The 23,091-nt window shown below is 41.5% G+C and overlaps 1 protein-coding gene across 5 annotated transcripts in view; it reads left to right on the top strand.

Moving 5' to 3' along the window:
- Window positions 1-23,091, top strand: part of ADGRG6 (adhesion G protein-coupled receptor G6) — a 233,546-nt gene that overhangs the window by 10,090 nt on the left and 200,365 nt on the right. For all 5 annotated transcript variants that reach the window (XM_073557709.1, XM_073557708.1, XM_073557706.1 and 2 more), the window contains exon 2: window positions 3,292-3,392. In XM_073557709.1, the coding sequence (XP_073413810.1) occupies window positions 3,292-3,392 (101 nt within the window). The remainder of the gene's footprint in view (window positions 1-3,291; window positions 3,393-23,091) is intronic.

Raw genomic sequence — 23,091 nt, 5'->3', positions numbered from 1 at the left:
TATAATACTTACTAGCTCTGTGCTCTTCTTTGTGTGTTTTCCTACCCCTGTCTCTCTTCCATCCCCTCTTCTTTTCCCCATTTCTCTCTACATAGACTTTAAAAAGCAGCTGTAATCTGATTCCTCACTGAGCTGGCAGCCTGTCTTGAGTAAATGATCAGTTCATGGAGAAGAATCATATTTCTCTGAGAAGTCACATGGTTGGCAAAAGTATTAGGATACCTACACATCGCATTTTTTGTCATCCTGTTCTAAATCCATAGACATTAATATGGAGCCGTTCCGCCTTTTACAGCTAGTACAGATACCACTCTTTTGGGAAGGTTATCTACAAGACTTTGTAAGGTGTCTGTGGGAAATTGTGCACATACATCTAGAACACTATTAGATGATGGACAAGAAGGCCTCACTTGCAAGACTAGTTAATCTCAAAGGTGTTCGATGTGGTTGAGTTCAGGGCCTTGCAAGGGTCATCCAAATTCTTCCACAACATTCTTTTATGGACTTTGCCTTGTGCACTGGGGCACAGCCATTCTGGAACAGAAAAGGGCCTTCCCCAAACTCTTCCCACAGTTGGAAGCATAAAATTTTCCAAAATATCTTGATACTCTGAATCATTAAGATTTCCCTTCACCGGATCTAAGTCCTCATTCAACGACTGAAAAACAACCCTATATGATTATCCCTCCTCCACTAAATTATACAGTTGTCACAATGCAGTCAGGCAGGTAACGTACGTTTTCATGGCGTTCACTACACTCAGACTCATTCATCAGACTGCTAGATAGAAAGGTCAGATAAACAAATTTCATCTCCTCCAGAGTCTAGTGCTTTGCACCATGCTATACAACATTGTGCTTGGTGATATACGGCATAAATGCTGATGTTCAGCCATAGAAACCCATGCCATGATTTTTTTTTTGCGCTAATGGTAATGCTGGAAAAGGTTTGGAACTCAGCAGTTATTGAGTAAGCAGAACATCTGAGACATTTACACACTGTGTTCTTCAGCTCTCGGCATCCCTGCTTTCTAATTTAACATGGTCTGCCACTTTGAAGCTGAGATAATGAGGTTCCTAAATGTTTTTTTTTTAATGATACTTTTCAATAATACCACTGATATATGATGGTGGAATATTTAGGAGGGTAGCAATTTTACAAACTGACATTTTACAATGCTGGAATTCTATAACAATATCACAATAATTCAGTGGACTCTTAGAAGAACCCATTCTTTCACAAATGTTTGTAAAGGCTGCTGTCTAGGTGCTTGATTTATATTACTTTGGCAATGAGACTAAATGAAAAACCTAAATTCTTTAATTAAAACGTGTGTCTCATTGCTTTTGTCCAAATAGTACTTTACAAATGTTTTTAAGTTTGCTCGTACTATAGCAGAGTTAGTTGAAAATGACAGTGAGTGTTTCACGAATGGTTTTGTGATTGTGGAAATCCTGAGTGCCGTCACCCATTTGGTTTGGGGATAATTAGGATGAACAGACCCTTACAGATGGCATCCTGACATATAACCATAATGTCACAGAAAACTTTTCTACAATGGTTGACGTTCATAGTTCCGTAGCTTGAAGGAAAACACTAATCAAGCTCTGACCTAAATATCTTTAAAGCAAAGCAGTAACCTCAAGACATTTGTAGTCTCATGAAAAAAATACCATTAACTACTCCAAAAGGTCAGGTGTATCATTTCTTTAAATCATGTTATGTCCTGAGCATTGGTGCTTGTGGCTGGACATTGTGGATTCTATAACCATAAAAAAATGAGGACCTTTAGGCCGGGGTCACACTTGTGAGTGCAATGCCAGAAACTCGCAGGAGTCTCTCGTATCAATACCCAGCACTGTCACTGGCACTCGGGACCGGAGTATGCGACTGCATGTATTTCTATGCAGCTGAATGCTTCGGTCCGAACCGCCAGTGGCAGTGCCGGGTATTGATGCAGAATCACGTGAGTTTCTTGCATTGCACACGCAAGTGTGACCCTGGCTTAAGACTCCAATGTGGCGGAATCAACTTATTTTAAAGGAATACATGACCTAGGTGGACAGCTAAGTCAGTGATTCCTTGGTTTCTATAGCCTTGCCAGTCCTGTCCCATTATATGTGTATTTATGTGGACTGACTCATAGTATAACCCTACAGGCATGGATATGACATCAATATTGAGACTGTGCTCATTTTTAATTGCACTGCATGATTTTACACATCACATGTTGTATATCGGCATGAGTGAACATGGAAGTCCGGGTTCGACTGAACTTTAGTCCAAAGTTCGGTTTGGGTATGAGAACTCTACCTGAACTTTACCCAGAACCGGAACTGCATAAAAGTCAATGGGAACTCAAACTTTCATTTTGTAAAATTCCCCCTTTGACTCTCCTTTGCCTGGAACTCTGAACACTAAAACGGACTTTCCAGAGAAGTTTGTGTTCGGAGTTCATCAACGGAGACTAGGCGTGCGATACACACCCTGAATTTTATATCTTTAGTAGGAAAGCCAGCACAGCCCAAGCTCACTTTTCAATGTTACTTTCTAGACTTATTTTAGACTGTTTGCACGTTTTACTGTTCCAATGCAGAAAAATAAAAAATAAAAATGAAAAAACTTTGAAAACATATCCTACTGGTTTGTGGATGCTACTACTTGTGGATGCCAACCCTGCAAAACAAAGATAAGAAGAAGAGGAGGCAGACAGACAATGAGGAGTAGTAACACATAACGGCAGGATCAGATTAATCTAATGGTTTCTATCTCTTAATTGAAGCTGTTTAGACAAAATGATAAAATATTTCCAAAATTGCTTCATTTTTGTTTTCGATTTATAGAAGAAATATGAAAAATTGTGCTGATAAATGAACAAATATCTTTTAAAGATCTTATTCTAGTAATAATATAATTATTTCTGTGTCAGGTTTATCCATTTTGCTCATTATAGCTCTGATTGTAAGAAAACCTGTATGTAAGCTATACTATTTGTCTATATCACTGGTCCATGACACTAAATACAGAGTTCATTAATGTAGATACAACAGATCTTTTTCCGCTTTTATACATTATTTTGCCCCGCAGAGTAACTGTTGCACATCGTGAAGCCTCCGTAAGCAATGTGTGCAATACAAATATCACTTTCAGCATCATGAATAGTATCACAGATGTGAGTGAGCAGTAGCTGTCAGAATGTTAATACTTCATAAACACTTCATTAACTAAAGAAGAGACGTCCGATTCTGGGGAGAGAAAAGTTCTATAAATGGTCCCTTTCTTGTTTTACAGGACACCCCCCTTAAGTGGAATGTGGTGTAATCACTGGAAAAGGAAGATGCAGCATATGCTCTATTTTATTGCTGTTTATATTGCCTGCGTCCAGCGCTCCGGTAAGAGTTTTTTGTATCTCACTTTTATTTTTGGAGGGTAAACTGCTTATTTTATGTCTGTGTCGGGTTTCCAGACGTTACGATCGTTGAGTTGATACGCTAACACTGGAATACTATCGTTATGGAGATCAATAACTTGCACCATAAAAATATGTGCAAAGAGGATTATTTTTCCCAGAAAAGTTTAAGGCTTTTAGCAGAACCAGAACATTCAGTACACAGCATTGTTAATAAACTGAATGAACAAGATGACTGTAAAACTTTCTTTTGTCTAGGACAAAAATTGCCTAAGGTCTTCTTTTGTGTGACAGCTTGTTATTTATGGAATCCGCCCCAAAAACAAGTCCAAATAGCAGTCATAAATAAAAAATTCTTAGACGTAAGCAGGTGGAGTATTTTTTTACGGATGGTGTCTAGGGCTTAGTTTATGAAAGAAGCAGAGCTGAGTTGTGATGTACATGTAACATTGTGTACTGTTGAGCACGCAACACAGAAATGACATCTTCTTTGCAGCTTTTTGTCTGATGATGCTTCTACCATCTATTCTCCTATTGCCAGACAGCACCACACGAATACTGTGGATGCCTACGGGCGACGCCAACGTGTTTTGGTCAAATCCTAGTATTGCTGGGACTCCATCTACTACATGAGTATCTGCAGTGAGCTGATTATTCTCTTGTTAATAGGTATCTGCTGGGAGCCATGGGAAGAGTCCTTCCCAAATGAAACCCGAGCATTCTGTTCCTTGTCAGTTTTTCTTCCGTTAGCTCACTCTTGTTACTCTGCTCCTGCTCAGCTTGTTTGATTCCCATTACTGATCTTGGACTTGTGTTTTAACTATGATTTAGTCCTATCTTGACTTCTTGGTACTGACCTGTCTTTCTGAACACCATCTGCCAGCCCGCTCCACCGGCCAGCAGCCATTCTGTGGAGTCAAGCATTGGATAAGTCCAGATCCCTGTTGAAGGCAGAGTTCAGCTGGAACACGGTAGAAAAAGTGACTAGTGCACAGCCTGTCCGTAGAAGTCCTGTCAGCTTTCCACTGGCAATGATCTGTTACAGATTATGACTTGTTCGGCATGACAATCTAATACGTAACTTTGAGGGCCAACTGACTCTCCCTAACAGAGAGAGGAATACGGCCTGTTTAATTTCAACAGGTGATCATTTTTTTTTCTTGGAGAAACTACTTCCTGAAGAGTCTGACAGTGACTCTCTCACAGAGAACACTGGAGAGCTCGGCCAAGCAGGGAGGAGTATGGAGGGAGTAAGGCTAGATAGCTATCAGCCAATATCTAATGTGTATGGTCGCTAACTGTTGTGTATGTTAAGGGCATGTCACACTAAGAGATATCGCTAGCAATATCGCTATAACTATTGACGTTATAGCGATATTGCTAGCGATATCTCTGTGTCTGATACTTACCTACAACCCGCTCCCCCGCTGGTTATCGCTGATCGCGCGAGAACGTTCAGGACTGTTTCTCGTCGTCTGATTCCTGCGGTGCTTCCTGCTGTGAGGACGAGCGACGCGTGGAGCCGGGCGGGAGGACGTCAGGATCGCCTGGTGTGACAGGTAAGTAGCGACCCCCGTCCCCAGCGATGTCGCTGGTGAGATCTGCCTGTGTGGCAGCTCACTAGCGACCACTTAGCGATGTACCAGCGATCCTGACCGCGTCATATCGCTGGTCGAGATCGCTGGTACATCGCTAAGTGTGACAGTACCTTTAGTCCCAGACAAGGGATTGACTTATCTATCCATATCACGTGAATGGGATATAAACTATGGTCACTGAATGATGTACATAGCTGCAGTGTTCTGCTCCATACATTCTTTATATCTGGTCACTGCTGGTTCAGATATTAGCTGATCGTTAGGTGACGGATGTCAGGCCCCTAGCGATCTCATATCGATGATCTATGTTATGCACTAGTCATCAGTATGTTAATCTCCGACATCTAATTTAACTGGATGTCTATTAAATGAATTTGCAGTGAATGTTTCCTCCTTTGAGAACACAGATTGGTTTGAACGGCTTTAACACAGAATGTCTAGGCATTGGAAATAAATGAAATGAAAGACTGCAGCCTAATTTCTCCATAACTGACTTACTGCTCTGCAGGAAATTGCAATGCAGCCTCGTTCATGTGAATAATTTTCTCACGTTTTATATAGTAGGAACTTGACTAAAATTCGGTCCCTTAGAGCTGATCTCACGGACTGATAATGAGGGTGGAATACGAATTGTTTCCACGACAGATCTAGTTTAAAAATGTTCATGTTTACTGAATTGTTTACAGTCCCTAAATTCCCTGATAATAAGCCAATTTCTAGGATAAAATATCTTTCTTCTAGTCTCATGCAACCATTTTAAGGATAGTCAGCATCTACAATATGTATTTAAAGGGGTATTCCTATCCCCAGATCATATCCCAGTATTTAATAGTAATGTTGTATAGTTCTTCTGATTAGCTATGTCGATTACCCCATATGCAGGGCATTGTAGTAGCTTAGGAATCCATGGTTACGGCCACTCAAATAGTGACAGTTAGTTAGTTGTTAGTGGTCATAATCATGGATCTCTAAGCTACTACAATGCCCTGAACATGGGGTAAGCGACATAGCGAATCAGAAGAACTAGATTACATAACGAATTGGAGGTATTTGCTAATATTATTGTTATTATACCTACTACATGTTGGGATAAGATTTTGGGAATAGGAATAACCCTTTAACACAATTTAGCAATGCAGGGATTCTAAATTTGAATCCAGCCGCAGCAGCATTCACAGAGTTTATGTGTGCGTTGTGCTTTCATTAACATGTTCTGGTTTCCTCAATATTCTAAAGCCATGCTTATAGGTTAAAGGGAATTTGTCAGGTCCCCTGTGCCCCTAGAACCACCAGGAGTTGTGTCTAAAAATGTAAATTCCCTGCCTAACCATCCCTTTATTACATTACACAGATAAACAGACCTTTAGAAAAATTATTTCTCTGTATGATATGTAAATGAGGGCTTTAACTAGTGGAGGGGGCGTTAGAATCCCTACACTAGTGGACCCATTTAGATGTTATCACGCCCCTCTGGCTTTGATAGTATAACTTATCAGTGTCAGCATCATTGCTAGCTCTATACTTACTTTGCACATGCGCGTGGCTTCTTTCCTTCACTGCATTTATCTTTTGAAGCCCGGTGTACACATGCCACCTTCAAAGAGGTGCACTGCACATGATCGGTAGTTTTCTGCACTTCCAGTCATGCGCAATGCGCCTCTCGGAAGCCGGGACGTGTACAATGTCCATGCGCGATGTAAGTACAGCGCTAGCGATGACGCCGGCGCTTGTAAGTCATGTTATCACACCCACAGGGGTGTGATAACATCTAAGTGGGACCACTAGTCTGGGGACACTAACGCCCCCTCCATTAGTCAAAGCCCTCATTTACATATCATAAATGGACTTTAGAAATCATTTTTCTAAAGATCTGTTTATGTGTATAATGTAATAAAGGGACTTAGGCAGGGAGTTTACATATGTAGACACAACTGCTTCTGATTCTGGAGGCATGGGGAACTGACAGGTTCCCTTTAAAGGTTTTTCAAAGAAGTGTGTGCAATAAGACAAGGAAATGAAATTGGGTTGCTAACTGGAGGCAGTGAGCAATGTCTACAAATATCTTCCCTACACAGTGCCACTGAATTCTATATTTGCATATATGTTCTAACGCACGTAGTTTACCCTAATAGCAATATACATGGATGCAGCAAAGTAAACAATCCTTGTTCCCGCTCAGCCACAGTCTGACGGTATTTATTACAGAACGTTAGTTATAAAGTTTGATCGCATTTAATAAAAGCTCGCTTCTCATTTTAAATACTTCATATTCGATATACTAACATCAGATTTCACTGTGAAGTCCTCAAATTAAAGAACCGGGGCCATGAAATAAATATAAATCCTAATGCTTTGCTTTACTGAACGATTATAAACACATTAAGTTTAGATTACAATTTTACAAATAATGATTTTATTTTATCTTGATAAAGAATTCTGAGTTATTCTGAAGCTTCTTCCATCTACATTACAATGTGTGACTCGGGACAAAGGAAAGTTTCAGAATTCTCATGGAAACACACAACAGCATACTGTATATGACATAAAAGTAAACCCCCAGGGGAGGAAATCCTGCCTCTGATAGCTTACATTCAGGAATTAAAAGGACTTCCAGATCCCCGGTTACTTTCACCTTAGATAGAGTATGTCACTATTCCGCCACATATCAGCTAAGACTAGGAACTGTTTGTTGTCGGATATGATTGACACATTACCAAAAACGTTGCCTTTGACTGGGAACTGGACATGCCGTTTTAAATAGAGGGGTGTGACAATAGGAAGGGGGAAATTCCAGTGACCAAACGTAAGTAGAATGTGTAATGTGTGAGATAGCGGCGGACCAAGCTGCTCCGAGTCCCGACCTTCCCATGATAGTCAATAGTGAGAAAATTCCGCCAGTTCTCAATAACTGTAAGTTCCAGTCAGAAAATGAAAAATTACTTTATCACTTTGGTGTTGTGCATTTATTCCTGAGCTTTTGCCACATATTTTTCCAGCAGAACATAAAGTATCTTTTGTGCACTGAACGCAATTTATTTATTCCATAATGTGTCATCCAAAAGCTAATATCCTCCTCTTATAGTTATATCAGTTGGCAGGTGCACATAAGTGGTATCTATTCACAATGGTTATTTTCTTTTTAAAGGCAGGGAAAAAAAGATTTGTCATGGGATCCAAGATCTAAAACAATTTCAAGCACAATCATCATGAATGACCTACCTTCAAGATATCAATATTAAGTCTAGATATCCAAATAAGTAGACCAATGAAGAACATAAAATACTGCTGATTTTTAAGTTGCACTTTGTGATACCAATGCCCAGAAGTCCCTTTGGCTTGTGGTTAGGTTGACGGTGGACATACATTAATTTGGTTTAAAGGGAACCTGTCAGCTGACACATGCTGCCCAAACCATGAGCAGCGTGTGTCAGCCACTGGCTATTGATTACAGTCATATACAGTATGTTTGTCTCTGAAACACTGAGGCATTTCAGATAAGCTCATACTTTTAATAGCCGCCAGGGACTGAGCTGCATGGGTGGCATGTTGTACAGGCGGGTCCTCGGCAGCTTCTCCCCACCTGCTGACAGTGATTGACAAAACTCTGACTATACCCATAGGCAGGCAGAGACCTGTCACCAGCAGTAGGCAGGGAGAAACCGCCTGGGACCCGCTTGTATGACTAGTTGTTCGGTAGGCTCAGTCAGAGACAAACATACATGACTGTGATCATACACCCATTGGCTGATTCAGATGATAGATTCCCTTTAAAGCAGATCTGTGAACTTCACTATAGAAATGCTAATTTTTAGTATTAGAAGAAAAGCTTAGCCAGATTGATCTACTTTAAATGTGTAAAAGTGTGTGCTGTCAATATTCCATTGGTAGAGATCTGACCATAGTTGGACTTTCATTGGTAAAGCCGCATTGGGCCCAAGAGGTAAGGAGGCCCATTTCTACCTCCAAAGCAGGTAGAATTGTGCATTATGAAGATCTATTGCACTACAAAGGGCCCATATACTGTTCTTGCACAGGGATCTCTTTGTGTCCACCAAAGGATCTGACTCTTTCCCCACCAATACCAATCAATTGTTTAAGGAGGATGTGAAGCACAAACCCCTTCTTTATTTTTGGCTTTGTTCAGTTTTGTTGCTCAGTCTCATTCTCTTGAATAAGACAAACACACTTCAAACATCTGTATGACCGGGATTCTGGCAGTTAGACCCCTACTGTTCCAGAAACAAGAAACTTAGCAATTTACTTTTTAATAAAAATCCTATCTGTTCTCACAACTTTAAATTCCATTGGCCATCAGTATATACCAGCCAATCTAGCCAGTCAGTGTTGGGCGGTCTCCTAGGCAAGGAGCGCAGTTCATAGAAGGTCTTTGCTGTGCAGCTTGAAAGTGCTACTCTGAAGCTTGCTGGATCACTGGATTTGGCCATTTTCAGTGACCTTGCAGAGGCACAGCACACTTAGAACCAACCAGCTCAATGACTCTCACTCCTGCAAAGCTAAAATGAAAAAAAAACTCCTTGAGGCTGGGTGCCCACAGTAGCATTTTTGAAGTGTTTTTAGGGGTCATACCGCTTCAAAAACGCTTAAAAGAAGCTTCCCAATCATTTTAATTCTTTTTGGCCTTTTTGTGCCAATGGATGCGTTTTTTTACTGCTAAGGAATTGCTTACTGGCTAAAAACGCACCATGTTCATTAATTTTGTGGCTTAGTCCGAGTTTTTAGCTATTTCCTATGGTCCAGAAGACGCGCGGAAAAAAACGCATCAAAAACGCGTGTTCTTTAGCAAGGAGTCAGGATTTGTGTCAGGTTTAAAACGCTACTGTGGGCACATAGCCTTAAGGCAAATGTGAAAACCTTTTTTTGGACATCAAGGATCAGTTCCCACAATGAGTATTTGGCGTGTTTTGGATGTTGTGGATTTTATGTAGCTTTTGTGCATCAATTTGCTAAATTTGGTTACTTGCATTTTTTCATTGCGTTTGGGTTCTTTCACTCTTGTGGTCATTATGAGAACAGATTCATTTACAAAATTGCATGGGAAAGTTCAGAAACAGTTCCTGAATTGGCTTACTTGCAAACAGTAGTAACTGATAAATTTTATGCATTTAATAAATAATCATTTACGATAATTGAATAATTAAATTTGACAAAGCAAAAGCTTTTTCCACCTTCCATTCCTGGAAACAAAGCATGAAGTGATGAGCAAACCTACTGAAATTTGAAGTAGGCCTTGAAATTTGATTTGCATCAAATTGATTGAATTCCAAACAAATACGTTTTATTATGTTCTGGGATCTCTATAGACCCAAGAGCATAATAAAAGAAAGGTGACAAAAAATAAAAATAATCATACTCACCTCTCCGTGACTTTCACCTTGTCCTTACAGCTCCTTGCTTGGTTCTGTCTTCATTCATAGGCGACTTCAAACCATGTGTCCAGTTGGGTCTTCGGCTCCTCGGACACCCACCTGACTTGACAAATGTCATGGTCTTATGTGAGGCCCAGACTATCTGGAAGTCCAGTGGGCACCCGAAATGCAAAGGCCTGGCAGGACTTGTTGCATGGAGAAGACTGAAAGCCGATAAATGAAAAACAGACCAAGGTGGCTAAGGTGGGAGCTGTGCAGACAAGGTGAGAGCCCAGGAAAGTTAAGTATTCATTTTTAGAAACTTTTTTTAATCCCTTTCCAGCCTTTTAGAATCCAGTGAAATGGTGGCCGGCCGCCCTTTTGATATATTTACATTAATTAATTAATTTGGATTACAGTAATCTGATTTTCATGTAAAATTGGAGACAAATTAAACTTGTCCTCAATTGATTTGCTCATCTATAGAAGCTTGTGCATAGCCATTAGCAACTTGCTCTGCAGGAATTTAAATGGTACAAAAGCAGAAATGGGAGTGGTATTCAGTACATGAACACAGAAGAACATGCCCCACACCCATAGAACACAGAAAAGTAGCACATCAAGTGTCATAGGAGTGTAAAGTGATATACCAGCATAGGAAAATATCTCATTACTTCAATATCCTTTGTATAGAAGTGTTACTCTAACACTTCTCCTTGGAAGTTTTTGCTGCAAACCATATTTCTGCTTGAAGTCAATAGAAAGATATTAAGTGCAGAACAGGCAGTATGTTTTTTGTGGATTTTTTGCTGCGTTTGTGCATTTTTAGTCACTTTTTGTGCTTCACTTCTGAAAGTAAAATTTTCTAAATTCTGTGAAAAAAATGCATGTGAAAAATAAAAATCAAGACAGTGTAGAAAAATGCTTATATGATATTTCTGGTTAGAAAAATGATATAAAACAAGGACAAGTGTGAAGGAAATCTTAAAAAGATACAGCCAAACTAGTAAGCCATGTATTATACATGACTTGTATGGAAATTCAGTACTTTTCTGCATGCAATTTTCTGTCAGTGTCATACCCATCCGGTTTGATTGCATCACAAACCATTAACTGTAAGAATGACCTCTAAGTCTTTTGCAATTTGATGTTGCATTGGTATACAGTAATACATATCCACATTTCCATCTGTAGCTATACAAGTGCATACACGTTACCGGCTGGTGGATATTGGTTTAACAGTCGATGTGAACGCCAGAAGAAAAGTCTGTGCTGATGCTTTGCCACACCTGTTTCAGAAGTCATTCAATACTTAATAGCTCTGACTATTCACAATTTGAACTGAACTGACATCAAGCCATTCCGGCAAACAATAGAAGATTCTCAGTATAGTCTGCAGGAAACTAGTAGAACTTCTTACTGGATTCACCTGTCTTTATTATGGCATGTCAACTTACTTGTTCCTGGTTCCTTATTTCTGTTTTAAAGAGGATTTGTCATCTTCCTTCACACGTCTGCTTCCGTCTGTCTCAGTAAAAAAAATGACAAATGTTTTTTTACCATTCTCTTTGTCGTCAGAGTATGTAGAATCTGACACAGTAGTACCCAACTGCCATTGTATTTATGCATCTAGAGTAAAAATAACAGCAGACCTGTCAGGAGTCCTGAGAATTCCTATATAGGACAACCCATTATTAATAGGACCAGGGAGGTGAAAAAAATATTAATACTCACTTCCCAAACTGGTCTGTACTTAGCAATGCTTCCCGAGTGTTCACTGATCAGCTGCATTGTTTACATTTTGTCCAAGGGGAAGAATCACAGGGTTTACTGGCAGTGGCATATAAGTGGGCAGGTGTATGCGGGAGAGAACTGGAGATGTATAGTACTGGACCTATCGGCTGAGTAAGTGTATCACCGGCCACTAGCTAAAGTGAATGCTCAGTTACAAACTTCTGGACGTCTATAGGACAATGCTTCACAAAAACCAGAAGAGGGAAATCTGTCATTGGATTTTCTCAGAATTACAGCACAGCCTCACCATGAAAGACATTAGACACTTTTTCTATTTTTTAATGTTTGTTGATTTAGTCGTTGCTAAAATATTACTGTTTTTAATCATTCATAACATGCCTTTACTTTTACCTTCTGCCACCTATATGAACCTAATACTCCACCCATAGGATAGTATTGTCAAAGTATTTTAGTTAATGTAGCATTTGACAGTATTATCTGGCATTCTCCGGAAGATCACAAAGTTGTAACAAAAAGTAATATTTCCTCCGCTTGGAAATCATTGTCGCTTCTTTCATTTGTTTACTTGGTGTTAATCAAAGACTTAGCTGTCAGTTTGCAGTAATTGTATATTAATCTCAATTGCAACATTATAGTCTCCAGTTTGGTGGCAGTGAACGCATGATACATGTGATAATATTACATCTATTTTAAAGCCAGTGCACCTTTCTGCCTATATTGTTCGTGAGGACAATAGTGCTTGTACAGCAGGCTAACCCTGTCAATTGCTGTTGTGACTCACTTGTCAAAGCAAATACCACATTAGTTTATAAATAAAACAAAGTATTGATCAGTTAGTTACACTGTAACCTTTCATTTTAGTGAATTTTTACAATTCCCACATCATATTTTCAGCATGGTAACTGTGTAAGGTAGAGGAAAGATTCTGATGTCTACTGTATAGAGGATTACAAGTTCTGCCCCTCGGGGGAGGGACCATCAGTGAATGGAGTAATGTTACAGATACAGTGGTGCTCAGCTTAGTAGGGAAAGTTCCACAGAATACATATAAATTAGTTTGGGAACTGCAGCACTTTCCAGTTTTCTTTTCATCCAGGGTGAAAAGCGCTATACAAAATAGGGGGGGTCGTGAGCAGTCTGTCAGGTTAGTATAACGCTTCTACTGTGAAAAATGTGCAAACAAGAATTAACATTTCATATCTATTTACTATGGGTGCTTATAATAAAAAAATATAGGAATTGTCCTATTAGCACAGTCCTTTTAATTTGTACAGAGTGCCCAAGGTAAAATATTTTACTATTGAAGGAAGCAACAGTACTCCAGCACCAGTTCTCCATTTAGCAACAATCATGTACAGTATAAGGAAAGAGGATGTCTTGATAGGTCAAGTTCTAATAATTCTTACAATACGAAAAAAAATGTTTGCAATGTATTCAAGAGGTTCTATCAGTGGAATTTATGCTACAAACTGCCACCAGCCAGTTATTCAGGAACATCCAGTGGTATGTTCACAATGATGTTCTTCTAGAACAGAAAAAGAGCTTTAAATGCTGTGAGGATGGAATCACTCAAGAAGTTTTGCGGGCTTGTTTCTCCCCTGCTAAACAGACTGCCCACATGTAAGACATATTATCACAACATCTCCAGTGGTATCTGACACATGCGGAGAGATGGAAGGTGAACCCTAGCCTGGCTTGTGGTGCTTTTTACAAATAATCCAGAATCGGGACCAGCCAACAAGACTGTTCATGAGAGCAGCTCTACCATTTGAATCCTTACAGTCATTTGAATACTGCATTCTGCCTCTGCACTATAATAAATATACCTTAGTAAAAAAGAATGAAATTGGGAACCTATTACAATCTTGGATAACATGTTGGTGGGGGTTTGCGGGCTTAATCCCCTTGGTAGGTTTCCTTTGAAGATGTTTTAAGACTGAGCTTTGCATTTCAGATCACCGATTTTCATGGAACTGGGTAAAAATTTTCACAGATGAAAAAAATAGCAAAAGTTGTTGTTTTAATGGTATGGAAGTCACTCCGATCTCAAACTACTAAAAGATGCTAGGTGTCAGAGTGAGCATAGCCGCTAAATCCGAATCAAAGCAGAGCATTAAAATGCCTAACCCAATCCTACACTGCGTTACTAATATAGGAAAATTGATTCCCAACGACTGACAAAGCAATTTCCTTCTTGGTAGAGTTGTCGCGCAACACTAAGGTAATGCTTACTTACTATGAATAAAGACAACTCTACCTGAAGGGACAAAAGTGAAAACCATTACAATAGTGTGTCTACTTGTTATAAGAATAGCCTGTATTATTCATATCTTTCCTTTGCGAAATGTTGCCAGCCTTTCCCAGCTGTGCCCACTACCAGCATGATGATGGGTATTTAGAAGAATAACATTTGGTTACACATTCCATTTCCAAATTCCTAATTCTCATCTGGAAAATTTTCCTTGTTAAAATTCCATTCCAACAATATAAATAGGGAAAGCATTTCCAAATCCATTTAACATGTAGGAGCTAAAGAACAAATGACATCACAGAAGATTTGTTCTAATAAAACTAATGCAACGTTAAATTGCATTGTTGTCTTATTAGGATTATCATGACTGAACATCCCCCAAGCTGTTAACTAAAAATGATCAATGTTAATGCCATATATCTGCTATGACTTTGCTGAAAGTGCACTGCTGAGCAAGGACCACCCTTAGACAAATAGAAAACAATAGAATACCTGTGTTCCAATAAAGCAGTCGGCTGTCAATCACCATGACATCAATAGATAAACCTTGTTAACAGATCAGACCGGAAGAGAAGGCCCTGCTCTGTTGACAAGACATCAACGGAAAGAGAATTGCCAGCAGGAACGGTACATGACGACTCTGAGCAGAAACTGTCACTGTGCAGAACAGGCAGGCAGTTAGCACCAGTTCTTAGCCCCATAAAAACAAAACAGAGAAAATTCCCAGATAACCCCTTTAAGGCCAAAATAATCTAATAAATATGTATATGTGTGATCAATAAAATTAACATTTTTGTCCTGTGACTCCATGGTTCAATTGATTTTTAGAGTAGTTAGAACTTAGTAATGTGGTGTCTATAATGCCAGTTTAGCAGACTTTATGATATAGATATGTTAGGTCAAATTCAGACGTCGGTGTATTGTGGTCTGAGTACGGACTGAGACATTACAGCAGAGCCAGGCAAAAAATTAAAACATAGCTTTTAATAATCACCAAAATGTTTATCAACCAATATGTACATACAGACAAACAATACCATATAAAGTACTAGTGCTCTGTTTAAACCTTGCTCAAAATAGAAAATGGTTCGGTCTCACCCAAGTTGTTTTCCGTTCCTCCTCTCAGTCACAGACATATTTCAAAAGGGAAGGAAGGACTAAAATCCCCCGTATTGCACAGTAGGGGATAAAAAGAAAAAAGGGGGGGAGTTTTTGTATCTTAATACTACATGTCGTGCCCCTGCATTGCTCCTGGGGGGGGAATACAATCTATATATATAATTGCCTTAAATTGTCCGTGATCCACTTCCGTCTGGATGTCCCCGAATCCCACAATCCACCGTGCCAACCGGAAGTATGCCGACCGCCATATTGAAATACCCAAGTGATGGGTATTTCAATATGGCACCTGCTGGTGGTACCAGGCCCTTCCCCAGGACCACCAGGGGGACACCACTGGGACCCTCCACCGCCGACGGACCCCCCCCACCACTGCCGCTGCTGGACCCACCACCGCTGGACCCGCCGCTGCCTGCCCACCCACTTCCGTCACAGCTGGTAGGAAAGACCGCGGCTTGCGGCCTGTGCCCAGGCCGCAAGCCGCGGTCTTTTCTGCCGGCTGACCCCCGCCAGGACCCCCCCGCCGCTGGACCTGCCTCCGCTGAACCCCCCACCGCCGCCGCTGGACCCGCCGCTGCTGGCCACGCCGCCAGACCCCCCTGCCGGACCCACTACTGCGTGACCACCATGTACATATATATATGTATATACGTACACACGTATATACGTACGTACACACACGTACGAACGTACTCACACACGTACGTACTCACACACACGTACGTACGTACTCACACACATGTACGTACGTACTCACACACACATACGTACTGTGGCAGGGCTAAGGGTCGTGTAATCGATGGGAGATATGTGTCTCATAAATGGCTTGTCTCCATAATGTAAGGCATAACAAATATTGCTGTATGTGAGGGGGTATACACCTCCTGTGTGCGCTGATGCTCGCGGACTGAGCCTGAAGGAAAGGACATGTGATGTCACTTTGTCTCCTGAACTGATGGCTGTTTATTTTGGTGATGTGCTGTTTGGTTTATGACGTAATAAAGCGCATGAACTTTAAGGGAACCTGCCTCCTGACTGTCTCCCATTGCACCTAAGCGAGTCGAATCCCTGCAGTACGTACTCACACACACATACGTACTCACACACATACTCACACACACGTATGTACACACATACACACACACGTACGTACACGTACACACACATGTACACGTACACACACACGTACACACACACACACACACGTACTCACATGCACATGTAGGAGGAGGAGTCCCCGCTGTGTATGTGGGCCGGAACCAAGGGGACAGTCACCAAGGTTCTTAGGGAGACTGTTTCCGGGGGACACAATTGGGGAACGGACTGCAGAGACTTCTAGAAAGGTTGGGGGAGGAGCTACTATAAAAGGGATTGAGGACGCCAGCATGAGTCAGTCGACGCAGCAGGAGAGGAGAACAGAGGAAGCTAGAGGGCGCGAGAGCCAGAGCGAGAGCCAGAACCAGAGCAAGGAGAGCAGAGCAGCGATGGGAGAGACTGAAGGAGACTCACCGCTAACAGAAGGGAGACGGCACCGAGCCGTCCAATGGAGAGACACCGCCCGGCTCCGCCCCGCAGGTGTGGCCTATCCACTGCCACCCACGGCCATCCACGCCCGACTCCACCCCGCGGGTGCGACCCGACCGCTTCCGCCCGCGGCAGCTGATGCCCGACTCCACACCGAGGTTGCGGCCCAATCACTCCCACCCGTGGCAGCCGACGCCCTACCCCACCCCGCGGGTACGGCCCATCCGACTCCACCCCATGGGTGCAGCCTGTCTGCTGCCGCCTGTGGCCCCCGCAGCTCGGCTCCGGCCCGCGGCTGCGGCCTACGCCGTCCAGACCCCGGGCAACTCCGTCCCACCTCCGCCAGGAGGTGCGACGCAGAGGAACTCTTCCGGGGCCTGCTGTGCCCTCACTTCGCCGGGGCAAAGGAACGCCCAAAGTCTCCGCCAAATCCTCGTCGGCTGGGACAAAGCATCATCGACCATCGCTCTGCCGGACGTCAGAGAGGATAAGTGACACGTTGTAGTTAACATTCTGGACCCGTAGTCGGCCATACCGCGGCCCTATAGTGACTGGGTTAGTCATGTTTGTGTTACCAGTGTATTCTTGTGTTGATCCCTGTGAGGATAACTGCTGTTAACTTGTTTGGTTGCTCGAGATGGCCCCTATAGGTATAATATATATATGTTACATCTTTAAAGTTCCTCCCTTCTCCCGCCTTGTCCCTGCATCCCGCGTACCTGCGATTACTACACACACGTACTCACATGTGCACACACACACACACACGTACTCACATGTGCGCACACACACGTACTCACATGCACACACACACGTACTCACATGCACACACACATGTACTCACATGCGCACACACGTACTCACATGTGCACACACGTACTCACATGTGCACACACACACGTACTCACATGCGCACACACACATGTACTCACATACGCATACACACACGTACTCACATACCCATACACACACGTACTCACATACACACACTTACATACACACATGTACTCACATACACACACGTACTCACACACACACACGTACTCACATACACACATGTACTCACATACACACACACATGCTCACATACAGTTGTGGCCAAAAGTATTGACACCCCTGCAATTCTGTCAGATAATACTCAGTTTCTTCCTGAAAATGATTGCAAACACAAATTCTTTGGTATTATTATCTTCATTTAATTTGTCTTAAATGAAAAAACACAAAAAAAATTGTCCTAAAGCCAAATTGGATATAATTCCACACCAAACATAAAAAAGAGGGTGGACAAAAGTATTGGCTGTTCAAAAAATCATGTGATGCTTCTCTAATTTGTGTAATTAACAGCACCTGTAACTTACCTGTGGCACCTAACAGGTGTTGGCAATAACTAAATCACACTTGCAGCCAGTTGACATGGATTAAAGTTGACTCAACCTCTGTCCTGTGTCCTTGTGTGTACCACATTGAGCATGGAGAAAAGAAAGAAGACCAAAGAACTGTCTGAGGACTTGAGAAACCAAATTGTGAGGAAGCATGAGCAATCTCAAGGCTACAAGTCCATCTCCAAAGACCAGAATGTTCCTGTGTCTACCGTGCGCAGTGTCATCAAGAAGTTTAAAGCCCATGGCACTGTGGCTAACCTCCCTAGATGTGGACGGAAAAGAAAAATTGACAAGAGATTTCAACGCAAGATTGTGCGGATGTTGGATAAAGAACCTCGACTAACATCCAAACAAGTTCAAGCTGCCCTGCAGTCCGAGGGTACAACAGTGTCAACCCGTACTATCCGTTGGCATCTGAATGAAAAGGGACTGTATGGTAGGAGACCCAGGAAGACCCCACTTCTTTCCCCGAGACATAAAAAAGCCATGCTGGAGTTTGCCAAAACCTACCTGAAAAAGAATAAAACGTTTTGGAAGAATGTTCTCTGGTCAGATGAGACAAAAGTAGAGCTTTTTGTGCAAAGGCATCAACATAGAGTTTACAGGAGAAAAAAAGAGGCATTCAAAGAAAAGAACACGGTCCCTACAGTCAAACATGGCAGAGGTTCCCTGATGTTTTGGGGTTGCTTTGCTGCCTCTGGCACTGGACTGATTGACCGTGTGCATGGCATTATGAAGTCTGAAGACTACCAACAAATTTTGCAGAGTAATGTAGGGCCCAGTGTGAGAAAGCTGGGTCTCCCTCAGGGATCATGGGTCTTCCAGCAGGAGGATGACCCAAAACACACTTCAAAAAGCACTAGAAAATGGTTTGAGTGAAAGCCCTGGAGACTTCTAAGGTGGCCAGCAATGAGTCCAGACCTGAATCCCATAGAACACCTGTGGAGAGATCTAAAAAATGGCAGTTTGGAGAAGGCACCCTTCAAATATCAGGGACCTGGAGCAGTTTGCCAAAGAAGAATGGTCTAAAATTCCAGCAGAGCATTGTAAGAAACTCATTGATGGTTACCGGAAGCGGTTGGTCAATACTTTTGTCTGGCCCATTTTTGGAGTTTTGTGTGAAATGATCAATGTTTTGCTTTTTTGCTTCATTCTCTTTTGTGTTTTTTCATTTAAGACAAATTAAATGAAGATAATAATACCAAAGAATTTGTGTTTGCAATCATTTTCAGGAAGAAGCTGAGTATTATCTGACAGAATTGCAGGGGTGTTGCAGCACTTGGGATTCGCGGCGGATACTGTGTCCACACTCCACAAACCACCACGCAGTGGGACGGCTTCATGTGCCTCCTCACAGGATTGGTCTATCTCACAAAGCCCAGTCACTAAGAATCTCACAGTACAATATATCGTACATTGATGAAGGTCCTAGACCGAAACGTCTGTGTATGTATGTACTGTTGTATAATTAAAAATCACCTTTCTGCATCAGAAACCTTTGGTGTGTGCCAAGTTTATATATATTTAGTTCACGGATTGGGATCCTACTTGGGCACACCTACAATTCTCAGGGTTGTGCCAACGGTTTTGTTCTTACAATACTTTTGGCCACAACTGTACATACATGTACTCACATACACCCACACATACTCACATACACACACGTACTCACACACACACACGTACTTGCATACACATACACACACACGTACTCACATACACACACGTACTCACACACACACGTATTCACACACACACGTACTCACACACACATACACACATACACTCAAACCTACTCACATACACACACACACACATACTCACATACACGTACTCACACACACACACACACGTACTCACGTACACACACACGCATACTCACATACACACACGTACTCACATACACACACACGTATTCACACACACGTACTCACATACACACACACGTACTCACATACACACATGCATACTCACATATACACACACAGACGTACTCACATACACAGACGTACTCACATACACACACACACGTACTCACATACAAACACACACATACTCACATACACACACACACACACATACACACACACATACTCACTTACCCACACACACACACACATACACACACACATACTCACATACACACATGTATTCACATCTCCTGCACAGGCCGCAAACCACCCTCTTTCCTGCTGGCTGTGACTGCACGGAGGTGGGTGGGCAGGCAGCTGCGGGACACACAGACACGTGTACACACACACACACATGTACTCACACACACTTACACACACACACCCCCTCAAACACACTTCCCTCCCGATGCGATAGCATCGGGCACACCTCTAGTTAATATCAGAAGCAATATGTCGTGTGGGTTCTTGCGTTCTTGCAGTGGCAAGTAATTCCCATTAGGTTGACCGGTTATGTCAAAACCCCTGTCTGAGGAAAGAAAAGATCTCATATGCAACATCTGAATTGCATCTGATTTATATGGAGACATTGCAGTTATTAACTTTAGAAACTATATTTGATTGTGTACATTTTAAACTATTTATCTATAAAAATTAATCATACGGATATCACTTGGACATGAAATACAGATATATGGATGACCATATAAATTAAAATCAGCCAAGTTTTCTAGATGAAAACTAGACAATTTTTCATACTCTTGTCTAACCCTGGCCTTCTTCCTACCTCTCAAAAGACCTTCTATCAATTCCTTACCCAACTATTTCCCAGAATGTAGGAGGACTTATAACTTTGCATAATATTGACTTTTGTGGCTATTTTTTTTTAACAAAATCTGACCACTGGACTTCCAGAAAAAAAACAACAACCTAAGATAAAAACAAAATGAGCAAAAACCCTGCAGTAAGTAAATAAAAATAGCAATAGTGCATGTATTCACATTTACGTAATTTGACATATGATAAGGTTTTAATATTAGAGGTTAGGACCATCCTGAATAGGGTCACCTTGACGTGGTGGGATAGCTTTTACATTTTTTTAAATCAAAATAATGTTAACTAAATACCCTATATTATTTTCATGCACTACTGCTGTTTACTACAGGGTATTTGCAAATTTTTTATCTTAGGTTTTGTCTGTTTAGTGGCCAGTGTGAACATGCGCTTACACCTTGCATGAATACCAACTTATATTGCAGTTCATTTCTTTCGGTTTTCCAGAAAAAAAAAGACGTTTTCTATGAAATAATAAAAAATGTTAGCTCAAATTATTATTTCCATATGTTTATCATTATTAAGGGAAAAATCCAAATGAAACTGGCAAAGTGACCAAACTGTGAAACCAAAGAAATTATGGAATATTTGATTCACTCTTCCCATATCACATACTGCACATGTTTTTGGTGATTACTCTGTTACTGAATAAATGTAATATATTTATTAATGATTGAAGTTGACCCAGTCATTCCCCTCCACTGGCTAAATACATTGAGCGGACACATGAACAGGATACAATATGCTTTTGTTCGGCTGGGTAATAAACTCAGTAGTTACTATATTCCTCTATGAATAAAGCTCCTACTAGTTCTTTGGTCTTGACAGAAGTTACTTTATCCTCTAGAACCATGGCAGTACAGTGGTCTTTTAATTAATTCTGCACAGGGCAGCGGTATGTAAAGTATTGTTAGCTCCCATATTGTATAGTATGAGATGCAAGCAAGATTATTAAAAAAATAACACTAACTGACCACAGTCACGTCTCCTGCTCATAACAGACTTATAGAGGGATCTTATTGCAGCATTTAGCTAGCAGCAGCAGTGGGGTTTATATGAAGGGTATTTGCCTGCCATTGGGTGTGCATATTTCATACTTTGCTCCCATCTTCCAGTTAGTAAATGGGGATGGAACATCATATTGGATTTCCAGTTGCATGGCTGTATTTTACCTCCCAGGACAGGATGACCCGGTGTTTTTTCTCCACAACCATTGCATGACCATAATGCCAGTTCCCCATTTTCTTTCTAACATTTGTATTTCCCCTGGACAGTGAAGTCTTGCACAGATCTTGTCTCTCAGTAGCAAGAGTAAAGCTCCAACAAGGGCTGTGAACTTCTCTCTAAAAGCCTTCTGGCAGCCATACGATTTTGTTAATAACCTGTAGCTGCTATATAGGAAGGTTGTACAATGCTGCATGGTAGTACAATCAAATCTAAGCAAAGGTGCAGTTAGATGAGCCGACAATGACAGCACTTTCCTGACTATTGGCCGATGTAAACACGAGCAAATCATTTGTTAGTCAAGTGATTGAATTGTTTATGCCAGTATAAAAATCATCGTTTTCGGCAGCATATCATCATGTATAAAAAGGGATGTGCTGCCTATAACAGGATGTGCTACTGTAAGGACTGCCTCTATAAACAGGTCAAGGAGTGAGGCAATATAGTCAACTGGCGCTTGTTAAATGGACCTTAATTTGTAGATTTAGACATGTTGATGAAATTATGAAAAAAACATTTTTTAGCTTTTGTACTAACATTTTTATCAGATCTGCTGTAACTCTGGTTGCTGTGGACCCACTGGGCCATGGGGCTTGCGGGGTGTGACTAATTGTCTACCAGGTCTTCACTAGGGCCTCTGATGGTGAGGATAGGCTTAGCTGCTGGTAGTCACCAGATACCACTCCATGACAGTCCCCGGGATTGCAGCAACTTGGCTG

Source organism: Dendrobates tinctorius, unplaced genomic scaffold (genome assembly GCF_039654945.1).
Source record: "Dendrobates tinctorius isolate UK_male_01 unplaced genomic scaffold, ASM3965494v1 ptg000250l, whole genome shotgun sequence".
Taxonomy (NCBI): Eukaryota; Metazoa; Chordata; class Amphibia; order Anura; family Dendrobatidae; genus Dendrobates; species Dendrobates tinctorius.
Note: the sequence above shows the minus strand (reverse complement) of the source record. Positions and strands in the feature narration are given on the sequence as shown.